At 47.2% G+C, this 16,840-nt stretch overlaps 1 protein-coding gene across 1 annotated transcript; it reads left to right on the forward strand.

Annotated features, from left to right (window-relative positions):
• Positions 1-4,746: 4,746 nt before the first annotated feature.
• On the forward strand, positions 4,747-8,276 carry ISG15 (ISG15 ubiquitin like modifier). The gene is made up of 2 exons (XM_072608430.1): positions 4,747-4,926; positions 7,530-8,276. Exons 1-2 carry the CDS (start codon positions 4,924-4,926, stop codon positions 7,992-7,994), a joined length of 468 nt encoding a protein of 155 aa, XP_072464531.1. The 5' UTR covers positions 4,747-4,923; the 3' UTR covers positions 7,995-8,276.
• Positions 8,277-16,840: the final 8,564 nt, after the last annotated feature.

The following is a 16,840-nucleotide window of genomic DNA, read 5'->3' on the forward strand; positions in this document are numbered from 1 at the left end:
CACAATTCTCAATTTGTTCTGTAAAGTTTGGATTCACTCAAAGAGCCACACTTGACGATCTAGGGAGCCATGTGTAGCCTTGAGGCTGAAGATTTCCCACCCCTGCTAGCCTATGTAGCCAGTAAAGTTTAAGTGCCTTGTGGACAGAGACTGGGTCACTTTCATATTTGTATACCCAGTACCAGGTACATAGTAAGTGCTTACAAATGATTAGCAATCGCTTAATTGTATAATCTGTCTTCCAGAAATGTCTCTAAGACAGAGGAGGACCAAAGGCTAGCTGTGTACCAGTTGAACCAGAAAGCCCTTGGTTCCTCTGGTTTCCAGTGGTCTTGACAGAGATTTCAGCAGAGAATCCAGGTGGTCCCAGGATAGATGGAGGAGATAGGTGGATTGGTACTCCAGGACTCTGAAATGGCCAACCAGGTAGAAAGTGGAACAATGACCAGCAAACTGCCTTTGGTTCTGATGAGAGGATTGTGCAGTGACCAACTGACCTGAATGCAGAAAGAAGTAGCTAGATACTGGCCAGAGGAATAGAAAGCAGATTGGATAGAAACTCAGAGAGCTGGTTGGTAAAGTTCACAGAACCTAATTCACGGCCCTCTTTACATTTGCCTGGGGAAGCCAGGAGTCTTGATTCCAAAAACCTGTCCAAGTACACCTCATTTTCTACTTCCCGTTGGTAGGTGGATGATGGTATATGATTGGGAAAGACATTCAGCCCACAGCTGTAATCACCATGGCTTACGTTTGGAAACCATATGTCTGTTAATGCTCATTTGAGTTTCTACATCACTTGAAGCAGTTATGAAAGGTCATCTACCATCACTTTGGGGGAAATCTGTCAGTATGTGGTTAGAAACTGACAGAGGGGAACTTAATTCAAAGGGAAAATAGATTTTTCCTAAGAGAGTGGTGGGAACGTGTACCGGTAAGAGAGATGGTTTCTGGAAATTTAATAATATTTGCGTTGTATCCTAGATGACACCTTGAGGTTTAACCAAAAAAGGAAGAGACTAGCACCTCTCACCAAATACTAAGATAAACTCCAAATGAATATATGGCTTAGACATAAGAGGCCCTATGGTTGTTTAATCATTTTCTGTTGTTTAATCTTTTCTTCCTGACCCCATTTGGGATTTTCCTTGGTAGAGATACTGGAGTGATTTGTCATTTCCTTCTCCAGATCATTTCAAGGACTAGGAAAATGAAGCAAACAGGGTTAAGTGACTTGTTCAGAGCCACACAGCTATTAAGTGTATGAGGTCATATTTGAAATCACCAAGATGAATCTTTCCTACTCCAAGACCAGCGCTCTAACCACTGCACCCCTAAGAGGCCCACAAAGGGGCAATGAAGAAAGTACCTTTAAGATCTATGAATAGTGGAAGAATTCATGCCCCCTCAGTGATAGAGAGAATTACAGAAAAAAATGAACAATTTTGATTATATATTAAAATTAAAAATATAAAATTAATGTAAAATATGAAAAATATAAAATTAAAAAGTTTACCTGCAGATTAGTCCAATGTAGTAAAAAGTAGAGGGCAAATAGGTAACTGGGGAAAAAAATCTTTGCACCAAATTTCTCTAATAAAGGTCCTATATCCAACGTATACAAGGAACTGATTCAAATTTTTAAGACTAAAAGATATTCATGAATAGATAAAGGGTCAAAAGGTACAAAGAGGTCATTTTCAGTTCAAGAAATATAACCTATCATCAACCCTGTGGAAAAAATGCTCAAAATCATTAATAATTAGAGAAAATTTAAATTCAAGAAACTTTGAGGTTCTACCTCATACCTCTCATGTTGGCCAATGTGACAAGAGAAGAAAATAACATATTGGAGATGCTATGGGAAAACATGTACAATACTGCCCTGTTGGTGGAGGTAGGAATCAGCTCAGCCATTCTGGAAAGCAATTTGGAACGATGCCCAGAAAGTTACTAGAATGTTCAGAACCCTTGACCTAGCTAAGCTACTACTAAGACTGTAACCTTGCCCTCTTCAGATTCAAAGAGGAAGAGATTCTCTCTGTACAAAAACATTTCTAGCAGCATTTTTCATGGGAGCCCTAAACTGGAAACTGAAAATGAAACTTTCAGAGAAAGCTGGGAAGACCTCTATGGACTGATGCAGAGTGAGGAGAGCAGAAGTAGGTCAACAATTTATACAGTGAAAACATTATCGAGTAAATTCATCTTCAAAGATTCTAGAACTCTAAGAAACCCCAACCAAAAGAATGAAGATGAGATGACTTATTCATCTCCTGCTATAGAAGTGATAAATTTAAGATGCAGAAAGAAACTTTTAGACATGGCTAATATAGGAATTTGTTTTGCTGGACTATGAAGCTATAGAATGAAGGCTTTTTTTTTTTGAGGCAATTGGGGTTAAGTGACTTGCCCAGGGTCATATAGCTAGTAAGTACCTGAGGCCCAATTTATACTCAGGCCTTTCTGACTCTAGCCATTGCACCAACTAGCTGCCCTCAAGATCTTTCTTTCCTGGGTCTTCAGGACCTCTGGCTGTAGTACCTGATGAGTCTCATCCCCACTCCCTTTTCTCCCTGAATGATGGCTGTAGAGGCTGGGCTGACAGCAGAGATAGTGGTAAGAGAGCCCACTACTGCCTTATCTGGACAACAGAGACAGCAGTAGGTGGTGGGGATGGAAGAGCCCTTCTCCACAAAGGTGGATGATGTATGTCAGATGAAAGCTGCTACAATTCCCAGGAATCTTGACTTCCAGCTCCTGGGCTCCTGGCTATCCTTTAGGAGGCTATGCCCCTTCAGCTTGGCTGGTCTGTCTGCCCAGCTATTGGCAGATGGTTGGGGTGGTGGGGATGGTGAGCCCCTTCTATGCAGGGCTTGCCCCCCTAAAATAGCTCTACCACAAGATGTTCCAGCTGATGGTGTCTAGAAGAGAGAAAAATACCTTTTCCTAACCTACCCTCTTTTCCTGGTGACCCTGGACAGCTCCCTCTCTGTTAGAACCACAGAGCTCCTAGTCATTGAAGTAGCTCCATGACTTGAACTTCCTGGAGTGTAGTCAATGGCCAAGCTGCCCTTACAGTTCCCAGCTTCATAAAGGAATAACAGGGTTTTTATATGGTCCTTTGAAAAAAACAAATACTCTCTTTTCTGCACCTTATTTTCTGTAATTCCATCAACTGTGTGCTATGGGGGAGGGAGTGGGGAGCAGGAAGAGGAAAGGGGGCAAATAGGAACCAATTTCCACCTTCCAGAAACACTAGCAGCCATTCTGGGGTCATGTTCACAGAATGAGAGTTTGGTACCTGGGTTCCCGGGACCACAGTGTCACAGATGCACACCTGGAAGATTCCTTAGAAACCATTAGAACATTCTTATTTTTCAGATGAAGAAACTGAGGACCAGAGATGGAAGTCTCTACCTGAGATCACATCAGGGATAAGTGATAAAGCTAGGATTTGAATTGGGGTTTTCTAACTCCAAATCCTGATAATAACAGAGTAGGCAAGTGAGAAATGATTTTTCATCTGTTTAATCATTCATCATAGATTTAGACATAGATTAGGGGTTATAGGGGTCAACTAACCTAATGCCCTGGATTTGCAAATGAGGAAACTCAGGGATCAGAGAAATTGTGACTTGCCCAAGGTGAGGCAGGTAGAAAGTGGCAGGGGTGAAATTTGAACTCAGGTCTTCAGACTCCAAATCCAGCTTTTAGTTTCTGGAAGGGGCCCTCATTTTAAAGTTGAAGAAACTGAGGAACAGAAAGGTCAAAGTGAATTCCCTAAGGTCTCACAGATAGTATCTCACCTAGAGGGTAGTTAGGTGGCTTTGTGGTTAGAGTGCTGGGACTGGAGCCCAGAAGTCTTGAGTTCAAAATCCAGTTTCAGACACATCCTAGCTGTGTGACCCTGGGCAAGTCACTTAATCTCTGTTTGCCTCAGTTTCTTCATTTGTAAAATGAGGGTAATAATAACCCCTAGCTCCCAGGGTTGTTTGGAGAATCAAACAAGATTATATTTGTAAAGCATTTAGCACAGTGTAAGTACCACATAATATTAACTATTATTATTATTATAATTTAGAAGTCATAGACATAGTCATAGCCATGGTAGCAAGGAGCACAGTTGGTATTTGAACTACTGTTTTACAGATTAAAAGTTGAAAGCTACTTCAAAGGGCATTTAATCTGTCTTCCTCATTTAGGTGACTCATCCCAAGTCACGTATGTAATAAACTGCAAAGTTAGGATGGCATGGGGCTTGGTAAACAGTTAAAGCTTAATAAATGCTCTTTTCCTTATTCATTCGTAATAGGTTTAGAGCAGAAAGAAACCCTGAGGGTTAACTTCTTCATTTTACAGATGAGGAAACTGAGGCAGTGAAGAGCAAACTGGATTGCATTTGAATCCAGTTCCCCTTTCTCCAAATGCCATAAGAGGGACCACAAAGGGCAGACAAGATGAGGTCAGTTCAGGGAAGGAGATTCAAAGGAGAGTTTCTGCATTTAGAAACGGGGAAGCCCTGACTCATTCTGGGGGCTCCTGGGGTACGGGTGGGGATCACACCTTGCCAGCTCCAGTCAATTCTCCTTCCTCCTCACAGCCCCACCAGAAGCCCTTTCCCAGGGAGAAGTCTGACAGACTTTATCACTTTAGGGATTTCCATCCTTACAGCTGAGTTTTATTTCTGCCTCCAGTAGGGAAACAGCTCGGAAGGGAAAGTGAAACTGAAGAAATGTTCCATTTGCAAAGTAGAGTTTCAATTTCCAGAGCTGCGAGTCTCTGAGTCCACCCTTTGTGTTATGCTAATCAGGTGCGGGCAGATAAAAGGACAGTCATAGGCTGTCACAGAATCAGTGGCTGAGCAGGGAGAGAGGAGGCAGCCCCCAAAGCCCGAGCTCCAGCCTGAGCAGACCTGCAGCCATGGTAAGGTGGGAGCCCCTCGGTGCATCATCCCTCTGGGTCTCAGTTTCCCCTTTCTCCCCATTGTGAAGTTGGTTATCTCCCTCCTCCTCTATCCTCCCTAATCCTTTCCTGCTTTGTTCCTCCTTTCTTCTAACAGGGAACAACAGAGAGGTCTATCACCTCCTTCCCCAGCCCCTGATCTTCCTCTTGAGCGGAGGTGTTATTCATCCCTTCCCTGTTCTCCAGGGACCAGAATGTTCACTGCAGTCCATCTGAGTCTCCATTTCAGTTGTTCAGGCCTCACTTTGGCCAAGTCCTCCTAGGTTTCTCTGAATTCGAGCTTTGGCTTTCTCATCAATAAAATGAGGATAAGAATGCTTGACCTAGCCTTCCACTTGCAGGAGGGAGGACACTGATGGTTTGAGGGATCTTGTACACACACCTCAGTTTCTTTTTCTGGAAAATGGAATTAGACTCAGTGACCTCTGCCATCCCTTCCAGGTTTGAACCTATGCATGTCTATATGCAAGACAAGTAGTGTTGAGGGTCCTATCCAGATTTCAAGCTGGAAGGGACTTTAGAGGTTATCTGCTTCAAGCACTTTATGTTACAGAAGAGGAAACTCAGATTCAAACAAATTCTTACCTGTATAAGAGCGCAAAAGTACTAAGTAGTAAGGGTGGGATTAAAACTCAAGACTTTGGACTCCAAAGCCAGCATTTTCCACTGCACCTGCTGCCTGAGAAGTATAGAGACAGCCACTGCAATTGCTTCTGTCATTTTCTCTTTCCTCTTCTCTCTCTGTCTCTCTCTCTCCCCTTCTTTGCTCTCTTTCTTTCCCCTCCTCCCTCTCCTTCTTCCTCCCCTCCTCCCCTCTCTCCTTTTCTGTCTCTCTCCTCTCTCCCCTCCCTCCTTTTCCTCTCCTTTCCCCTCTCTCTTTCTCTCTCTCCTCTCTTCCCCTCCCTTCACCCTCCTCTCTCTCCCTCTTTCTCCCCCTCTCTCCTCCCCTCCCCTTTCTCCCTCTCTCTCTTTTTCTCCCCTCTCTACTCCCTTCTTTTTCTCCCCCTCTCTCCTTCTCTTTCTCCCTTCCTTCTTCCCCCTCCTCTCTCTCCTCTCTTTCTCTCCTTCTCTCTCCTCTACCCCTCTCTCCTTCTCTCTCTCTTCTCCCTCTCTGTCCTATCCCCTCTCCCTTCTCTCTCCCTTCCTTCCCCTTCCTTCTCTCCCGCTCTCTGTCTTTGTCTTCTCTCTCTACCTCCCTCTCTCTTCCCCCCTTTCTCTTTTCCTCTCCCTCCCTCCCTTCGTCCTCCTCTCCCTGTCTCTCCTCTCTTCCCCTACCTTCCTTCCTCCCCTCCCTTCTCTCTCCCCACTTCCTTTCCTCCCCCCTCTCTCTTTCTGTCTTTTTCTCCCTCCCTCTCTCCTCTCTCTCTCTCCCCTACTTCCTTTGCTCCCTCATCTCTCTCTCTCTCACTCTTGCTCTGCCCTAGATAAAGTAGGATAGAACAGGTCAGGGTAGGTTAAGCTTACTAGCCTGGGCTGGGCTAGGCTAGGTTAAGATCGGTTACGATACTACAGGTTACTATCGAATGCTGTCCCAGACCTTAGAGCCTACCTTATCCAAGCCCTTTATTTTATAGATGAGGAAAGGGGCACCAGGAGACCTGAAGTAATTTCAGCAAAGTCACATAGGGAGGGAAGTGAGATCTGAACCTTGGGTCCCTCACTCCAAAGCCAGGACACTTTTGAGGAGCTATCACTGAACTCTTCTGTGCAGAGTCCCATGCACCAGCATCCCCTACCACTGTGCTCCTCCCTAACCCACAGAAGGGAGAGGGGCCAGATAACTCCAAGGCAAGATGTGGCTGTGTGTAGCTGTGTGTGTGTGAGACAGAGATAGAGAGACAAAGAGAAAGAAAGAGAGACACAGAAACAGAGAGACACAAAGACAGAGAGAGAAAGAGACAGAGAGATACCGAGACAGAGGAAGATTGAAATCTAAGGTTCCTATAATTCCTCCTCCAGGTTGGGGAGCAGCCTGATAAGGACAGAGTAACTTAAAGAGAAGCCTCAGCCTCCATTCCCATTTCCACTTTCCCCAGGATGTGACAAGGGGATCCCAGGGTTTTAGGTTTAGGGTTGGGAGAGAGCCCGGAGACCTTCTAGTTCTATTTTACAGAGAAGACAGAAGCCTGAAGAGGAAAAGGGCTCAATGACAAGAGATAGTTCACACTTCCAGAGTACATCAAGGTTTGCAAAGAACTTTACAAAGGTCATTTCATTTTACATTTGTAACATCCTTGGCAGGTAGGTGCTATTATGACCCTCATGTTACAGATGTAGAAACTGAGGCTGAGAGCTTTCCCCCCAAAAGATCACACAGCTAAATAAGCCACTGAGGCTGGATTTGAACTTCGGTCTTCTAGCTTCTCTACCCACTGCCCCACCCATCTGCCTACATCACTTTAGATCCCCCAGGTAGTAAGTGACAAAGGCAGGAAATTCATGTTATCTGACTTCAAATCTGGTCTCCTTCTCTAAGCTTCAGTTTTCTCCTCTGTAAAAGGGGGCTACCCCCTCCCAGGGCTGGAAGTGCTTGAGCCTCAAACATGGCCTGGTTTCTCTTGCAGGGCATGCATCTGAAGGTGAAGATGATCACTGGGGTGGAATACCTAGTGAAGGCAGAAGGCCACATCACTGTCATGGAGCTGAAGAAACGTATTGCTCTGCAGACTGGAGAGCCAGCATATGCCCATCGTCTGGCCACAGAAGGCGGAGAGCTACTGCTAAATGGGAAACTCCTCTCCCAATACGAGTTGAGGCCTGGAGATATTCTGCTGATGATGGTGGAGAAAGACCAATCCATGGACATCCTGGTGCGGAAAGATACTCGCACCAGTTCCTACCTAATCCAGCTGAGCCAGACCGTGGCCCAGCTCAAGATGATGATGCAAGAGAGGGAGAAGATCAGTGTGAACCAGTTCTGGCTTGAGTTTGAGGGGAAGCCCATGGAAGACAATGACCACTTGGGAGACTACAACCTCACCCCACAGTGTACCATTCAGATGAACCTGAAGCTTCGAGGAGGGGTTTGAGGGAAAGGATCCCAGGGACCCACTGGTGTAGGAGAGAATACATGCATGTGCTAGGACCTTGTCATTCTCTTGGCTCTTTGATGTGACTTTCCTTTAGCTCTTGGATAGGGATCAATAAAGGGGGCGGGGATTGAGATTTGGGTTGATACTCCCCTATTGATATGTCCTTCCCCATTCCCCTGGGTCTTGACTCCTCTCCAAGGTCCTGACTGGCAAGCTCCCTGGCTTAATTGTCTGAATCCAACTATCAATAATAAATGTTAATAAAGGAGAAAAACTGCCTCTTGTATTCCAGAGTCTGTTTTTTCCCTCCTTTCTTCCCCTAGAAGGGGAGGGAAGTGGGGGACTCATTTTTCCTTTTTAAGTTTATTTTTTTAATTTTTTAAATTTTATTTTATCTTTCTTTCTTTCTTTAACTTTTAACATTCATTTTCACAAAATTTTGGGTTCCAAATTTTCTCCCCTTTTGTCCCCTCTCCCCACCCCAAAACACCGAGCATTCTAATTGCCCTTATCACCAATCTGCTCTCTCTTCTATCATCCCTCTCTGCCCTTGTCTCCATCTTCTCTTTTGTCCTGTAGGGCCAAATAACTTTCTATACCCCTTTACCTGTATTTCTTATTTCCTAGTGGCAAGAACAGTACTCGACAGTTGTTCCTAAAACTTTGAGTTCCAACTTCTTTTCCTCCCTCCCCCCCACCCCTTCCCTTTGGAAGGCAAGCAATTCAATATAGGCCAAATCTGTGTAGTTTTGCAAATGACTTCCATAATAGTCGTGTTGTATAAGACTAACTATATTTCCCTCCATCCTATCCTGTCCCCCATTACTTCTATTCTCTCTTTTGATCCTGTCCCTCCCCATGAGTGTTGACCTCAAATTGCTCCTTCCTCCCCATGCCCTCCCTTCCATCCTCCCCCCCACCCTGCTTATCCCCTTATCCCCCACTTTCCAGTATTGTAAGATAGGTTTTCATACCAAAATTAGTGTGCATCTTATTCCTTCCTTTAGTGGAATGCCCCATGGCCAAGGCAGGGCTGGGCTCAGCTCTGGGTCCGGGCGCAACGGACTTTTTGCGTCAGGTTTTCAGGTCCCTCTAGAACAGAAATCTCCCCTGCTCCATTGTTCTGTGGCTTCTGCTGCTCCAGAATTTGTTGGGAGTTCTTTTTTACAGATATTTTATGGGCTGTGGGTTCGGAGCTAGCGTATGTGTGTCTTTCTACTCTGCCATCTTGGCTCCGCCCCCCCCTTTAAGTTTAAAGGGTGCCCAGATCTCTCCCCAACAATGTTATTTAATTAAATAAACAATTAGGGTTCTGTAATGTGCAAGGCATTAGTTGGATAGGTGGGTAGATCTCTCATCTATATTCTATCTCAAGTCCTATTATCTCAAGACATTTGCCTTCCATCAGGGGGGATATAACAGTTACACATAAGTAAATAGAAAATAATCTGAGGAAGGAGAAAGTGTTGAGAGCCAAAGAGATGAGGAAAGGCTTTCTTGTGGGAGGTGGCACCTGACCTGGGACCTCAGGGAAGGTGGAGATTGAGAGTGAGAGTGGAGAAGGGCATGCATTTCAGCCAGGGGAAAGAAACTGACCTGTACACCAGAGATGAGTGTTGAGTTTGGGGAACAGCAATGAGGCTAAACCATTTTGGCTGAAATCTAGATTGCATGAAGAGAATAAACATGAAATCAATCAATAATCATTTCTGAAGTGCCTGCTATGTTCCAGGCATTATGCTAACCCCTGGGGATACAAAAAGAGGCAAAAGGCAATGCCTGTCCTCAAGAACTTACAATCTAATGTGGGAGACCACATGACAACAAATGTATACAAAGCAAGGTATGGATAGGATAAATTGGGGATAATTTATAAGGGGAAGACCCTGGAATGAGGAGGAGTTTGGGAAGGCCTCCTGGAGAAGGTAGGAGGTCAGTAGTCAGAGAGGAGGAGGGAAAGCCTTCCAGGAATGGGGGAGAGGCAGAGAGAATGCCTGGAGCTGAGAGATGGAGGGTCTTATTCCTGAAATGCTCAGGAGGCCAGTGTCACTGGATCACAGAGTATGTGGAAGAGGATAAGGTGTAAGAAGACTGGAAAGGTAGAAGGCGACCCAGTTATGCAGGGCTTCGAACACTGAACAGAAGATTTTGTATTTGCTCCCAGAGGAGATAGGGAGCTATTGGAGTTTACTGAGTGAGGGGAGTGGGTGGTGGGTGATATGATTGGACCTGTGCTTTAGGGAAATTGCTTGGTGGCAGAATGGAGGAATGATTGGAGTGGGGAGAGATTGGATTGGAGTAGGGGCAGGCAGACCACTCCCTAGTAGGTTATTGCATAGTCAAGGTGTGAAGGTGTGGGAGCCTGCAAAGGGGGTGGAGGTGGAGAGAATGTCAGAGGAAAGAAAGGGCTATGTTTGAGAGATGTTGTAAAATCGACAGGCCTTGACAACATCTCCAGTGGATGGGGGAGGGGGCGGTGAGAGAGAGTAATTGAGAATAAATGAAAGAGTAGGGATGAAGATGGGACGGGGTTGGAGGAGAAGGGATGGGATGGGATGGGATGACTTGAACAAGTTGAGGCCTTGGGAAGGAGGAAGGCCACTTCATCAAGTGAGACTGGAATGATGGAGGAAGCACCTGGGTGATGGGAGATGAGGGAGATCTCACAGAGAGGGCTTCCAGCTTTTCTGTAAAATATGAGGCAAGATTCTCAACTGAAAGGGAGTGGAGGGGGAGCCATGGGAGGTCTGAGGGGGGATGAGAAGCTTTGGAAGAGCAACTGTGGAGAGGGGAAGAGCTGATAAGGGAGGGTTGCTCAGTGGCAGCGAGGGCCCGCTTGAGATCCTGGAACATAAATTTATAGTGGACCCAGTTAGGATGGTCATGCAGTTTTCCACATCTTTGTTCACCTGTATGTGTGTAGGAGCAAAGTTGATAAATGGTGGGAGTGACCCAAAGCTGAGGCTTGGCCTGGTGTAATTGAGGATATGATAGGGGGGGCTAGAGATTCAAAAGAGGAGGACAGTGGAGAGTTGAACTGGTTCACCAAGAGGTGAAGAAGAGGAGAAGAGAAGAGAGTGGTTAGTGCTGTGGAAATTGCGTGGGAGAGAAATGAGGGGTCCACGGATTGGTGGTTACAGAGGATGGAGAGCAGGATTTTGAAAGAGAAGGCCGAAGGAGAGGTGAAAAGTTAAGAGATTATGGTCAGATAAGAGGATTTCCAGGTTCTTGAACGTGGAGGTGGTGCATTTAGGGGCGGCAAGTTCAAAGGGTGTGGCTGAATGGGGTGGGAGCAGCTCACTAGAGGAAAGCAAATCGAGGAACTGAATGGTCAGGGTGTTTGAAGGAGAGTCAATGTTATGTTAAGGTCCCCTAGCATAAGGGCAAGAGTTGGGGAGAAGAGAAAACTTCTGAGCCAAGTATTGGACTCTTTGAAGAAAGAACAGGGAGTGACCTGGGGAGGAGGAGGATGGGGACCACAATTACCAGAATTTTGATTGGATGGTAGAGCTGAAAAGCAAGAAGAGGTTACTGAGTGAAGGAGGCCGCAGGAGGATCTGGAAATGGCCTTGGCAAGCAAGCAAATGGTAGCGAACCACTCTCCATGTATCCTTTGATATTTTGTTTATACTTTTATGGCTTCATATACTCCACTCTTGGCATAGTGCCTAGCACACAGTAGGTACTCAGCAATCACACGTGTGTGTGTGTGTGTGTGTGTGTGTGTGTGTGTGTGTGTGTGTACGGAAATGTTGCCTACTTCAGGTGACACTCCTGGACATGCCCCAGCATGGCATTGCTTCCTAAAAGGAGAATGATGCTCCAGTTGAGATCTTACCAAGGCACTATAGGACAGCATTACTACCTTCTTCTTGGACACTATGCCCCTCTTTGTAAGATTGTATTTTCTTTTGGCTACTCCATTATATTGTTAACTCATAACCTGTGTGGTCCACTAAAACCCCCAGTTCTTTTTCAGACAATCTAAGGCCTAACCAAGCCTAGCTTCCTTCATCCTGTACACCGGACTGGAAGTCAGAGGACCTAGGTTTGAAACCCAGCTCTGCTTTTATATTTCTCTGGGTCTAGATTATTTTATTTAAGAGTAGAGAGGACAGCTAGTGGATAGTGCATTGGCCTTGGAGTCAGGAGGACCCTAGTTCAAATCCAGATTTAGATACTTACTAGCTGTGTGACCCTGAGAAAGTCACTTACCCCTGATTTCCTCCAAAAAATGAAGCATAGGGAGATGAAAAAATTCAGAATCAAACAAGCAATAAACTCTCTCATTTCTCTCCCAGGATGTAGGGAGAGATCAGTCTAGCACTGCCACTCCCACCCCTACCTCCGCATCATCTGTTGGATTCCTCATCTCTCTGCCCTGTTGTCTCCTTGCAGTACCTGGCCAGTATCCTCCCTGAGGCCTAGCTACTCACTGACACTACTCTGTGAGGGACTGGGCCCTGGAGGACCAGAGTCTCCCGGCTTCCCCAAACTGTTCTTGGTGGGCAGAGGGCTGACCCCCAATTGCAGGAAGATCTGGGTTACAGTCCTACCTTTGACCCCCACTGACCATGTTACCTTGGACATGTTGCATCCTTTTAAAGCTACCAGTGACTCCTTAAGACCACATAGCTTCAGCCAACAAAGCTTGCTTAGTTCTGGTTTGTAAACAGAGATAGAGAAAGAGTCCCTGACTCTAGCAAACTTACATTCTCCTGGGTAATACAACATGTGCCAGAAAAGAAAATTAAAAAGTACAAAATAACCTGTAATAATTACATAAATTGCAAATATATTGTATATTTCATTATAATTGATAGGGAGGTGCAAATAAGAGGTCTTTATCCACTGGAGGGAAAAGCAGAAAACATTTCATGGATGGGATAGTGTTGGATGTAGGCTTTAAAAATGAAGGTAAGAACTGAACAAACTAAGAGAAGGGAAGTTTTTCCAGACATGGGGCACAGCTCAGCCAAAGGCATAAGGGTGGGAAAGTTTAGGATTCATTAAAGGAGATTAGGAAGACAAGTGTCCCAAAGGCCTTTGTGCAGTTTTAACCTTTGGGAACACCCAGAATTAGGAAATAAGACTGAGAATGCAGGTAGACCCCAGATTAAGACAGGTTCTTGAAAGATAGGAGTGGGACTTTCCTTGGTAGGTAGGCAAGGGGGAACCACTGAAGACTGGTGAGCTGAGGAGCTCTATAACTGGATATACACAGAAGCAAGGCCAATCCAATGGGCCTACAAAAGAGCAATGGGAGGGTGGGGTGGGAGATCATTGAAGCAGGAAGAGCATTAGGAGACATGAAAGGGTGGTTACCATGGGAGTAGATGGGAAGGAATGGAAAGTTAGACTCGACAGACAGGAGCCTTGTTAGTGACTTAGAAATGTTTGCTGGATTCTATAATACACAGTCTTTCACCCTCTGGAGAATGAAACAAGAAGAAATGTATCCAGATCTTGGGCAGCCAGGGAAGAAGTCTTTGAAGTAGTGAGGCTGGTGGCTGGTTTGGGTCCCTGCCTTCAGGCTGTGAGCCTGAGACAGCCCAACCCTGGCTGAACCTGTCTCTGGACTAGTGGGTTCAGGAGAGGCAGGGCTGCCTTGGAAACCTTCCCTGACTACCCCCCTGCCCCCCATCTCAGGGCTCTCTCCTGAAGCTCTTGGGAAGCTGATTATAAGGAATCTTTCCTACCCACCCTACCACCAATAGGCAGGAGGTCCAAGGTCAGACAGGATCTGGCCCACTCTTGACCTCTGGCTTGGGCTTGACTATCTTTGGTCAGGCCATGTGTGTGCGCATGCGTGTGTGAGTGTTTGTGTTTGTGTGTGTCCTTATTTCCGGTCAACTCTAATCTGGCAATGAAGACACCAAGGGCCTCCCTTCCTCACCCTCTGCCTGGAGCCTCCTAGGGCTCTCCTTTCCCCAAGCCCTGGATAGGAAGCTTTCCATTGGTCTGGCCTGAAAACCTGAGATCGGGTTGGAGAGTAGGAACTGCCTTCTCTTTGCTTCCTCTGTGGCTGCTCTTGGATTTTGAAGATCTGCATGAATGGAGGCAGGGCTGGCCACATCTGGATTGGGAAGGGGAATCATTGATCCAGATGTTGTCGGGGAGTCTAGGGAGGGCCAGAGGGAGGGAAGCTGTGTCTTCTCTGCCTCTAGGATAGGCACAGCTGGATCCCATCCTTTGCTCATCACCCCCCCCCCCCCACACACACACACCCAGCTGCATGGTCAGTTCTTGGCGGAGGCTCAGACCTCTCCTGTTAATTATGAGATGGGTTGTGAGTGGGCAGAAGCTGGTGCCAGGCTGCAGGGGAGCAGCTGGGCTTGGGGGGCTGAGGGAGGGTCCAAGGCACATGGGGCCCTAGAAAGGGATGAGTTTCCTGAGCCCCAAACTGAAGCCCGGTCCTTGGGACTGGGAAGACACACCTGACACCTCATCTCTCTGCCTGCTTTCCTTACAGAGGGGAGGAAGGACTCCCCAGGACCCTGCTGAGGACCCTTCTCCATCCTTTTTCTTTCAAACCAATTTCCCAAATGAGTTAGGGAGGGGGAGGAAGGAGTATCTATGTGCTTGAGCTCCAGGGGAGCCAGCGCCTGAGTCAGCATCGTTAAGGACCAGAGGCAGAGGGTGGGGGGAGAAGATTCATGGATCTGAGTGGAGGCTGAAGTGCAGTGAGTGTGGGCTCTGTTCCTCCCACCCGAGGGAGTCTGGGTGCTCCAGAGGGTGCTTCTGTGAGTCTGTTTCCCCAACTTTGAGTGGCATGAGAAGACCCCCCCACCTCAGTTGAAATGAACTACCCTCCTCATTCCATTTTCATGTCTAGAGATAGTTCAGAGCAGGAGCGGTAATCACTAGCCCATATTTACCCCCTCACCCCCTTGGGGCACAGGGTTTCACTTTGCCCTCACCTAAAGTGGATGGCAGATGGAAGGCAGTGAATAGTTTAGGGAGAAGCCCTGAGTTACCCTCAGGGGTAAGGATGATTTCTTCCTCCAGCCTAGGTGGGTTTGCTGTAGGGACCCTAGTAGGCTGTGGGTACTGTATAGGTCTCAGGGGTCTGTGTGGACACTTCTCTGTGTGTGGGAGAAAACACTGCATAGGGAGAGGCACCCCGGCTTCCTGCCCAAGCTTTTTCTATACAAAAAGCTTCGGCCAAGTTGCCTGGGGTTCATTCCAGAAAGATGTCTAACTGCTCCCCTCCCCCTCCTCTGATCGATCCAAACCTGGATTAATTGGGAGACAGAATCACTTAGTGGGATAATACATTCTCTCAGAGTTACCTCTGCTGTCACCGGCTGCTCTAGGGAAGAGAAATATAGAAAAAGATGCCCAGAGGGTTTGGGGGGTGGGGGTGGGGAAGGAGACTGCGGCCGCTGTACCTGCCCCTGGGAAAATAGATGGGATGGGATCAGGGTCAAGACAGGACAAGTGAGTGTAAGCTGTCCTTTGTGAAATAGCTAAAGGGAAACCAGTCCCGGAGCAACAGGGGGAAGCTTTCAGCTAGGGGTAGGGGACACACACCCAGGTATCTCTTCACGCACCACCCCTCCCCCTCCTGAGTCAGTCATTCTCCTAGGCGCGCAGTTGGGGTGGGAATTGAGGAGCAGTGGCTGTGGCCCTGGACTTGGGGTGGAATCCCCACCCCCCCAGGCCCTTCTGGAGTGGGGGACCACATCCACCTGAGGGGGAGGGGCGGTGATGTCTCTGGCACGCCGTAGGCTTTTCAGAAATGTTTATTGGCGGGGTGGGGTGGGTTATTTCTCCGTTCCTGCAGTCTTTCAGGCTGGGAGATTTGGGTACATAGGCCAAGAGCTCATTTTACTTCCTTGTGCAGTGCTTGAAGAACGCGACAGGGATCAGCTACCTGTTAGCAGGCCATAGCTGTGCGAAAGATTTAGTGGGTGGGAGTTATGTAGAGGGGGGGGAAGGGAAACTTGGGTTCTTGAGTTTGTTGAACATCTGCAGCTGCGGGACAGCAGGTGGCGCCCTTCCCCTTAGGCTGGGAGCTTCAGCCCTACACCTAGCTCTCGTGGTCCTGGGTAGAGAAACCACACCATTCCTTCCCCCCTCCCCATATTCCCCCAGTCTCCCCTCCCCCTAACCTAACCGCTGACCTCAGGTAACAGGTAAGAAAACAGCCCCAGTCTGTGTTCGCCTAGACCAGAGGAGAGACTTCCCGGAATCCCAGGGGCGGGGCTTGTCCCAGGTGTGAAGAGGAATTGAGGCGGGAGCGAGGTCCCCTTCCCTTTCAGCTGAATCCCCGCCCCGTCCCCCTTTACCGGGAGCATTCCGCTAACGGTGCGGGGAGGGGCTGCTGTTTCTCCATCCCTGGGGGCTTAGGTTACGTTCCCTTCTCTCCATTCATGACACCTTCCCCACATCAGTGAATTCATTCCCTGGACAGCATTGACAGGTATCTCTCTCAACACCTGACAGAAGCCGGCCCGGAATCCTTGCTTTCCTCACCGCTTTCTTCAAGTCCCAGATAAAATCCCGCTGTCTACAGGACAATCCCTCATAATTCGAGTGCCTTCCCTCTGCTCTCGAATCTGGTGAAAGATATCCGGTATCTTTCTTGTTTGTGCAGAATTATTTGCATGTCATCTCCCCCATTAGACTGTGACCTCCTTGAAAGGAGCTGTTTTGCCTCCCCCTCTTCTTTCTCTCTCTCTTTCTTCTTGGAAACATTAAGCGCTTAATAAATGCTGACTGACTGGCTGATTTCCCCTTTCTTCTCTTCCAATGACAGATACATCTCAGGTCTTCGATAACAGATGTGACACCGCCCCCCGCCCCCGGACACCAGACACCTCTCCTTACACCCGGACATC

This window comes from Notamacropus eugenii, chromosome 5 (assembly GCF_028372415.1).
Source record: "Notamacropus eugenii isolate mMacEug1 chromosome 5, mMacEug1.pri_v2, whole genome shotgun sequence".
NCBI classification, from domain to species: Eukaryota; Metazoa; Chordata; class Mammalia; order Diprotodontia; family Macropodidae; genus Notamacropus; species Notamacropus eugenii.